Below are 8,845 nucleotides of genomic sequence, written 5' to 3' on the forward strand. Positions count from 1 at the left end.
CAGTTTTGCTGCTGACAACCAAAACCAGCTGATCACATGCTCAAGAAGGACCATCAGCCTAACAATGGATCATTAGCACACTGATGGCTGTTTACTGTTCACAGAGGGCTGAGTGATACTAGCAATCACAGCATTGTAAGAGGGGGACAGTTGAACCCGGAGGCCTCCACCCCTGTTTAACGATGGACGGTTTCTTTTCACAAAGATGGCCTCCTTTACTCCTCTCAAACCATCGTTCCTCTCTGTCCAGGATGTGAACATCTTCATCCTTGAAAGAGTGACCGCTGGCCTGGAGATGAGTGTAGACCGCAGAGTCCTGGCCTGATGATGTTGATCTTCTGTGCTGGGCCATCCTTTTGGCCAGTGCCTGTTTAGTTTCCCCGATGTAAGACTGATCACAGCCCTCCTGACACTGAACAGCATACACAACATTACTCTGTTTGTGCCGAGGGACTGGATATTTTTTTTGAATGTCCAAAGGACCAGATTTAACTTTTTTAGCCCTTTGGTTCTTTTATCTCTCAGCTAGCCTTTTATATTAAACTTTTTGCTAGCCCTTTGTTTCTTTTATCTTTTAGCTAGCCTTTTATATTAAAATTTTAGCTAGCCCTTTGGTTCTTTTATCTTTCAGCTAGCCTTTTATATTAAACTTTTTGCTAGCCTTTTGTTACATTTAGGTTTCAGCTAGCATTTTGTTAGCCAGTTTTTTTTTTTACATTTAGCTACTTTTAATTAGTGTTGTTTTTAGCTTTTAGCTAATGTTCTGCTTTTTTCAATCATTAAGTTTCAGCTTCTTCAGTGAATTTCAGCAGTCGTGTGTTTTTGCAGGAGCAGCAGTTTCTCTTGTTGTTTCAGATTTTTTTTCTTGGTGGTTTTAATCAGTTGAATATTTAAACACTTTTTAAGAGTGTTGTCCTAACTTCATAAAACTCTACTATACATATAATTTAATAATCTGTTGAGAATGAAAAGTGAACACCTTTTAGGTTTTTTTGTGACTTAATAAAATATTTTATTTAACTACTTGTTTTTAAAAAGTGTCAAATCGTTTAATTGAGAGTTTTTCCTCAATTGAAATTCAAATGTTTACTTGTTTTAATTTTGAATACTTGTTAACAGTAAAAGTTCTGAAATGTTCTTTTTTATCTGTTATTCCTTGTTTTAGTTTGAACTTCACATCAGCTATAAAAGTATTTTTTGTTGTTTTTCTGTTTTTGTAGAAAATATTAAAAAAGTCACGAGGATGAAGACGACGAAGAGCACCATGCCAGTTCCTCTGTTCCTGCTGCTGTTTGGACATTTACATTTGAAATAGTTTTTGTTCTCTTTCCTGCACGCCCACAGTCTGTACCTGTTTGATTTAATTTTTTATTTTGTTTCCTATTAAATCTTTGAAAATGTCACACAGGCTTGAATCTTGAGCTTTTCTGCCTCGCAGCCTAAATGTTAAAATAAATTCACTCAACAGACATTACTGCTTCCCAAGTTATATTGTACAAACTTAAAAATACAACAAAAAAAATTGAGTAAAAATCTTAATATTTCTGAAGCTGAAGAGTTCAGGGCCTGAATCAGATTTGTGTTTGTGGATGGGACTCTGGCATCTCGGCTCGCGCTCCGATCTGCTTTCTGTCTTCAGCTGCACGCTTCACGGCCTCTTCGAATTCCTCCTCTTCGTCACGCCACACAGATTATCTTCACTCTGAGATGATATCCCGCTAATTCCTTTTCACCACACGCTTCTTCACCAGATATCTTCCCTGAAAGAATGAAGTTTTTTAAATTGTTTGTGCTGTAATTAAACACTGTCCTGTGCTTCACCTGAGCCTGGTGCCAGACATGAAGCACTCTCTGGTTTGACACGTTCTGCTGAATCATTGTAAACCTGTGGAGAGTTGGACATTAGAGGAAACGACCGAGCTTCAAGCAGACAGTTCAGTTGTGTTCGCATCTGAGAGAAAACTTGTTCTGACGCTCGGGTCCATATGGTTCATATTGGTCCTGAAGTAAAACTTATTTTGTACTCGGCTCTGAAACGCTCAGCTTTCTTGTCCATTTTTGTCTTTTCTCATCTTTTTTTTTTTTTTCCTCGGAGGCTCTTGACATTCCTCAACCTCTCGGGGTTATTTTCTTGCAGAATCTGATCTGGCACCCCGACGAGCATCGCCGTGTCATGTTTATGTTCCCTGTCAGATTTAGGAGCGGGGGCTTCGTGGAGCCACCTCTCATCTTCCTGTGATTCACATCGTTTTATTTTTTTAAACCGCCTCCAAATATCTGATAACACATCTGTGTGTGTTCTCCAAACTATCTCACCTCTCTTTATCTCCTTCCTGTTGCTGCAAGGTGTAAGGCATCACCAGCAGTGGAGCTGAACATTTTCACCCTCTTTCTGGGCTTTGAAGGCACCGTCTGCAAATGTACTGCCCGCGGGGTGATGGATGATGTTACTCTGCAGCAGCTGGACACCTCCAGGCTCCACTTCAGTGTTGTTTTATTGTCCTTCAGTCAAGGTTTGCTCTTGTTCTTGAGGGATTTGAGACTCCCCAGTCAGCGTGTTGCCTGTTGGATGTATGCAGGTTCTTCCACTTGGAGATTAAAGCACGAGGCCTGGTCCAGCTCCTCTGTCTGTGTGCATCCTCTTAAATCAGGTTCTCTGAGATAAATCAGCTCCGGAGTTCAATCTCATGCTGATTCTTCCAGAGAAGCTAACATCTCTGCTTCACAACCAAGAACGAGCTGTGAAGGATGTAAAATGTGCTTTTATGTCTCGCTGTTCTCACACTCTCCAGCATCATCAGTCCAGGAGCAACACCGAAATAAACATGCTTTATTACATTTGACCTTATAGGGTGGACAAAAAAAAATCCTAAAATGGCAGGTTTAGAAAAGATTTGAGACCAAACACACACACAAAAAAAAATCCTCTGTGTGACGACAGTTCAGGTTTGTTTGAGGGAACTGAAGCAGCGAGTTCCTAAAACATCTGATAACGCACCAAACAACAAACCTGGAGGACAGAAGTCTTCACTGTCTGCCAGCGGGGTTTTTTTTTTTTTTTTTTTTTTTTTTGTGGGAATTGCGAGTTCTTTCTGACCCATATTCTCCAATTTTGATTTCTCGTCTGAAGGTAGTCAAATCATCCGGTAGTTTTTGTTTTTAATTTCGTGAACCCAAATATGAAGAGAAAACACGCTGTGCTCGCTCGTGTCCTGAACAACTTGAACATTGAAAATAAAGGTGGAAGTATAAAAGGGACACTCGGTTTTTTATTCACTTTTATATAATGAGACAAACGTTTGGAGTTAAGTGCTTTAAAATGCTTAAATTTTTCATTTTAATTGGATTAAAAAAGACTGTTTTTGGAAACAGATTTACCTTTGAAACAAGTCTCATCAGGATCTTGACATTTATTTTAAAGGTTTATTTGCCTTTTTTGGTCATTTAATTCAGCAGCCATTACTATAGCGTTTTTAAAAAAGCTTTCCAGACGTGTCTCAAACCTGTTGTGTACCTTTTTTCCGACTGTTTTTTAGGCATTTACCGGTAATTCTCAGCTAGCTTCAGGAGCCTGAACTCATGGTTGATGTTAGAGAAGCAGGAAGATTTAAATGAAAATATTTTTTGTTAGGAATCCTAAGTGCGATCGTGCATTTATAGTACTCCCACCATAACAATAGAACTCAGATCATTTAAAGCGTGGTTTTGTGGAAACGTTAACAATAAGTATCCTACCTGTTGTAGATGTCTGAACAGCTCTGTTGAGTGATGGTTTAATCAAGACTGGATTTACGAGCTAATGGACGAGCATTTTAAGTAGAAACACTTTTCAAATCTGGTAATTATTTAACTTTACTTAAATTATTTAACAGTGGAAGCCCTGAAACTGTCAGTAATAACAAGCACACCCACAAACCATTGTTTCAAAATAAACTGCAATGGTAGAAAGACCGTCTTTTTTTTTAGGTCATTTTAATTATTTAAACATCACTGCCCAGCAGGACTTGGACTAAAGTGTTTTGCTGCTATAATAAAACAACTCCAATTTAAAAAGATTAGTGGCAGCAAACACTGCTTTTATTAAACTTTATCACCTTTAATTCTGTATTATGTGGTTATTTTGTGTTCAACTTCCAGGGTTTTAGGTGGAAAGGAACCCCAAATCTAAAAAAAATGAACTGAATTATTGGAACTGAATTGGGACAAATGAGGATAAATATTTACAATGGGATGATTCATCATTAGAAAAAAATCCACATTGATGTTATTCTGCTGCAGAGGAAGAGACCCTGTCGGTGTAATAATGGCTCAGAAGGAGGGTTTAGGACGAAGGAGGGTGGGAGTGTGAACATGTGCAGAAAAGAGAGCTTACCCAAACTTTGGATTAGATCGGGGCTGCGACTACCGTATGATGTTTCTCCTCTGTTTGCATTCTTCATGGCATTCTGGCAACTCAAGTGATCTCATGGAAAGCTCGAGGGATTTTTCCTCCAGAAAACATCTTTGCTCTTCTCCGCTGGATTCTCTGTACGAGTACGTCTGAATACCTACTGCAGAGCACCGCCACAACTCTGACATGCGTCTTATGGGATTCGGGGTGTGAATGCTCTGAATGTGAAGGAAAATGCGAATATCGTCCTTGATTTGGATTCTGCACCTAATGAATCTTTCAAAAGGCCAAGAGGGCACGAATGTTCCGAGATGGAAACGTAAGTATCATCCAGTCCTCCGGGACTTGTGATTTATCTTTCCTGCTGAAGACAGAGTAGACAGAGACTACATATGGAGACAATAAGTGTACAGTTCAGCTTGCAGGGAACAATGTGGTCATAGATTTCCAATGGATTTACCCTCTTGCACATTGGGAGTTTTAAAGCTGAGGTCACGGTTTGTAACACCAACATTTGCATGGTATAAGCATGACAGTAGTTTTATTTAGAAGCAGATATTTGCACAAATGCATGTTTGAAAATGTGTTCCCTCTTTGCTGCAGGTAGTTCTTCAGTGAGCAGCGACTGCCAGGCAGGATGTGCAACGTGCTCTGCACTGAACGGCTGTCTGTCTTGTAAACCTCGGTTCTTCTTCCACCTGGAGCTGGACGGGATGCGGCAGAGGGGGACGTGTCTTTCGTCCTGTCCTCGAGGTCACTACGGCACGCGCTCGCCACAAATCAGCACCTGCACCAGTACGTACCAGCGAACGCGTGCAGGAGCGTTGGGTTTTGTTGTCGTTGAGTGTCGTTGCAGTTTTCAATTGTTTTTCAGCTGTTCTTTTTGAGAAAAAGATTTATTTAAAAAAACATAATTGCCAAAAAACAAACAAACATGATTTTGGTGCACATGTTTAATTTGGTTTGAGGTGTCTGAACCAACTGAGCCAAACAGGTGTGTGCAGTTCCTTCACGTTCTGTTGTTTCCCTTACAAAGTTGTGTAAAATGTAATTGACAGAACTTTGGTCTGGCCCACACATTTCAGTCAGACAAACATCTAAAACACATGATGGAGCTCTCAGGTCCAGGGAGCCTCTAGTCATTATGTTCAAACATTTTTCCTTACACCTTTAGTTTAAATGTGATCAGCTTCAGACGCTGGTTGGGTTTCCAGGCGTTGATTTTGGAACATGGACTACTTTCTTAAAACCATTATCTCAGCCAGACGTGTAAAACATGATAAGACTGTCTAAAGTGAAACTGGTTCCAACAGCTTCTGATTAGGTTTGTGTGTATGTAGTTTAAATTCTCTATATTTTTTTTCATTCAACCTTTATTTAAACTGGTTAGTCCCAATGAGCCACGAGGAAAATTCTCTATACAGTAATTCCTCGCTTATGGCAGGGCATATGTTCTAGACACCCCAGCGATAGGTGAACATTTGCAAAGTAAAGATAGATTTATTTTAATATTTATATTTTATAGCTTTATAAACCCTGCCCACACTCTTTCAATGTTCTAAACACTCTAAAAGAGCACAGCGTGTCATGATCTCTGCCACGCCCACTTCTCCATCACAATCACACTCATGCTCATCACCTGTGTCACTCCCAGTCTCCCTCCTGCTCCCCAGTCTCTGCCAGTTTGTCTGATTGCCTCGTGCCTGAAGCGTCCAGCATTCTTGTTCCTGCTCTCGTTTCTAAAGGTTCGGTTCAGGTTTCGCTTGATTATTTTAAATAAACAATCCATGCCCGCTCACTCAGGTATAAGACGGAACACCCCCCCCCCCACCACCACCACCACCATTTCTTTTTCCGAGGCTGTCTGTTGCGCTCCCGCCTGTTGTGTGTCTCTAGGACACGATGACAAAAGATAGACCCCACCCCCTCCTTTCTCTTTCTCTGCTGTGACAGACAGCCTCGGAAAGAGAAAGGAGGGGTTGTGGGAGGGGTTTGTCTTATACCTGAGTCAGCCATTCTTTATTTTTTTGTACAATCTTAAGTAGAAAACCCACAAAAGAGTGAGTCCGCGAAAGTCAAACCGCAAAGTATCGAGGGACTACTATAGCTAAGTTCAAGTTTACCGTGGCAGACATGTTGGTGCATGGAAACATTGATCACAGTTGTATGTTTTTGTTGCATGAACCTGCAGTTGTTGAGTTTTCAGTGTTCAGTGCTGAAACAATGGGCAGTGTTACGGACTTCATGTTGTGGTCACTCTTCATTTCTATTAACCTGCAGAGTGCAATACAGACTGCGCTTCCTGCTTCAGTGAAAATTTCTGCACTCGCTGTCATCAGGGCCACTTCCTGTTCCGAGGGAAATGTGAGCACAGCTGTCCAGATGGGCTGGCGGCGAACGCAGCTCTGCGAGAATGCATCGGTAAGAGACCGTTCCCCAGAAGTCACGCAGCGCGGCTTGAAAGCTTTTACGTCATCTTCCATTTTTCTTTGTGTCTGTGCCAGAGTGTCCTGCAGGCTGTGAGCTGTGCACGAGGAGGAGCGTGTGCACGAGGTGTAGGGCAAACATGTACCACCTCCACGACCAGTGCCACCACACCTGTCCTAAAGGCTATGAGCCTTACGAACCACTAATGAAGTGCGTCCCCCAAAGTGAGAAAAACCCCCATTTCTCTGATTTTTATTCCTCCATTTCAACAAGTGCTTTTCTCTCACTGTTATACGGGTTTTCAAGTTCACTGTCAGGTTGGAGAATGGACAAGTCGGGGTCCTTGTGTTCGGAAAAGGGGCAAGTCTGTCCACAGGAGGGGAGAGGAAACCCGCACCAGACAAGTCCTCCTCTCCCCACATATCTTTGGTGACCCCTGTCCAGACCTGTCAGAGAGCAGGAAGTGTGACATTAAAAAAAGACGAATAAATTGGTTGTCATAAGCTGGAAAAAAAATATATTGCAGAGAAGATTTGGCAAGTTCTTTTATGGGTGCAACCCACATACTCTGCTGCTCAACCCACAAATGGATCTTCCTCACAAATGTGACGACGTCTAAAGGAAATAAACGGGCTTTCCAGCGGGATAAGATTTATTGACAAGGCACATTGTTACAACAATTAACCCGACGTAAGATCCCGTTTGTGTTTACATTAGAAAAAGCTGAAAAAGTTTGCAAACCTTTCCAATATGAGAAGAGGTATGCAGCTGAAATATCAGATTTTCCAGTGCAGTCAGTCCAATCTGAGTAAGATGGGTGTTTCACAAGAGTTATTTTTGCTGCAACGTTTGGCCTTATCTGAACCTCCACTGTTAGCATTGCTGACATGTTTTGTGAAATAAAATCCTTTCTGTTCAGGTTATTTCTCACTGCATCATTTAGAGGGCTCTAGCGCAGGTTTTAACACATCGCAGTGAAAAATAATATATCTTATTTCTACTCAAGTTTCAGAATACTGTGTTGTTTTTTCTACGCTAACCTTCTAAAATCTGCTGTTGACGTCCAAACCGATGTATATTGGCAAAAGTTTTTTGGAAAGTAAAAAGTGATCAGCAGTACAAATCTCATTTTGCTTGAAACATTTCCGGTCCATAACTAGGCAGCACGACGGCTCAGTGGTTAGCACTGTTGCCTCACAGCAAGAAGGTTCTGGGTTCCATCCCCTGTTGGACCTGGGGTCTTTCTGTGTGGAGTTTGCATGTTCTTCTCATGCTTGCGTGGGTTTTTTCCGGGTACTCTGGTTCCCTCCCACAGAACAAAAACATGACCTCCCTTGCAAAAGAGATCTGTGATCTCAATGGGATTTGCCTGGTTTAATAAAGGTGACCGTAATAATAACAATAACAATAACTTTGTAATTCTGTTTGTTTATAATGTAAATGCTTTTGAAATTTGTATTTTTACATGTTTATTTTAAGTCTGTCCTCTAAGAGTGATCATCTACTTTACATTTCTCCCACTTATGTCAGTGTTTCTTCAACCAAAGTGGGAGCTTTTGGACAGAAGACTTCAGTATTTGTACAGATTGTAAAGCCAGGGGGCCATTTTTTAACATTTGTGGTGATGTAATATTAAAAAACTTGCAAAATTATGAGTTCAACTATTTTTATTTCCATTTATTACTGACTAATCAGCCCCTCCATACATTGTCTCTGCACAGCTGTTAAATGTATGGTATGGTATGGTATAAAGTTTATTCATTTTAAAAAAGTACAAAACAATTCCATAACAATATAAAAAAGATACAAAAGATTTAAAATGAAAGGCAGCAGAAAGAAGAAAAAAATCTTATTATATCTGCCCCTTTTTTCAAACAATTATTTCAATCATAATAATTTTCAAGTGACAGAACAAAATGAATAACTTTCTATTTTTTCTAATTCTAATACAAAGCACACACTAAGCTACTTCATATATACTTTTTTAACAATTCAGCTTTGATCTTTTTCTTAAATGTGAAGGGGTTA

At 40.4% G+C, this 8,845-nt stretch overlaps 1 protein-coding gene and 1 pseudogene across 1 annotated transcript in view; both read left to right on the forward strand.

Annotated features, from left to right (window-relative positions):
• cenpw (centromere protein W) overlaps positions 1–1,342 on the forward strand; it is a 7,027-nt gene extending 5,685 nt beyond the window's left edge. The window contains exon 3 of the mRNA XM_037685380.1: positions 1,221–1,342. Coding sequence (XP_037541308.1) covers positions 1,221–1,247 — 27 coding nt within the window. The 3' untranslated portion in view covers positions 1,248–1,342. The remainder of the gene's footprint in view (positions 1–1,220) is intronic.
• A 3,282-nt stretch (positions 1,343–4,624) lies between these two features.
• LOC119418128 lies at positions 4,625–8,409 on the forward strand (annotated as a pseudogene).
• The last annotated feature ends 436 nt before the right edge of the window (positions 8,410–8,845 follow it).

Source organism: Nematolebias whitei, chromosome 12, assembly GCF_014905685.2.
Source record: "Nematolebias whitei isolate Nwh7 chromosome 12, NemWhi1, whole genome shotgun sequence".
Classification (NCBI taxonomy): Eukaryota; Metazoa; Chordata; class Actinopteri; order Cyprinodontiformes; family Rivulidae; genus Nematolebias; species Nematolebias whitei.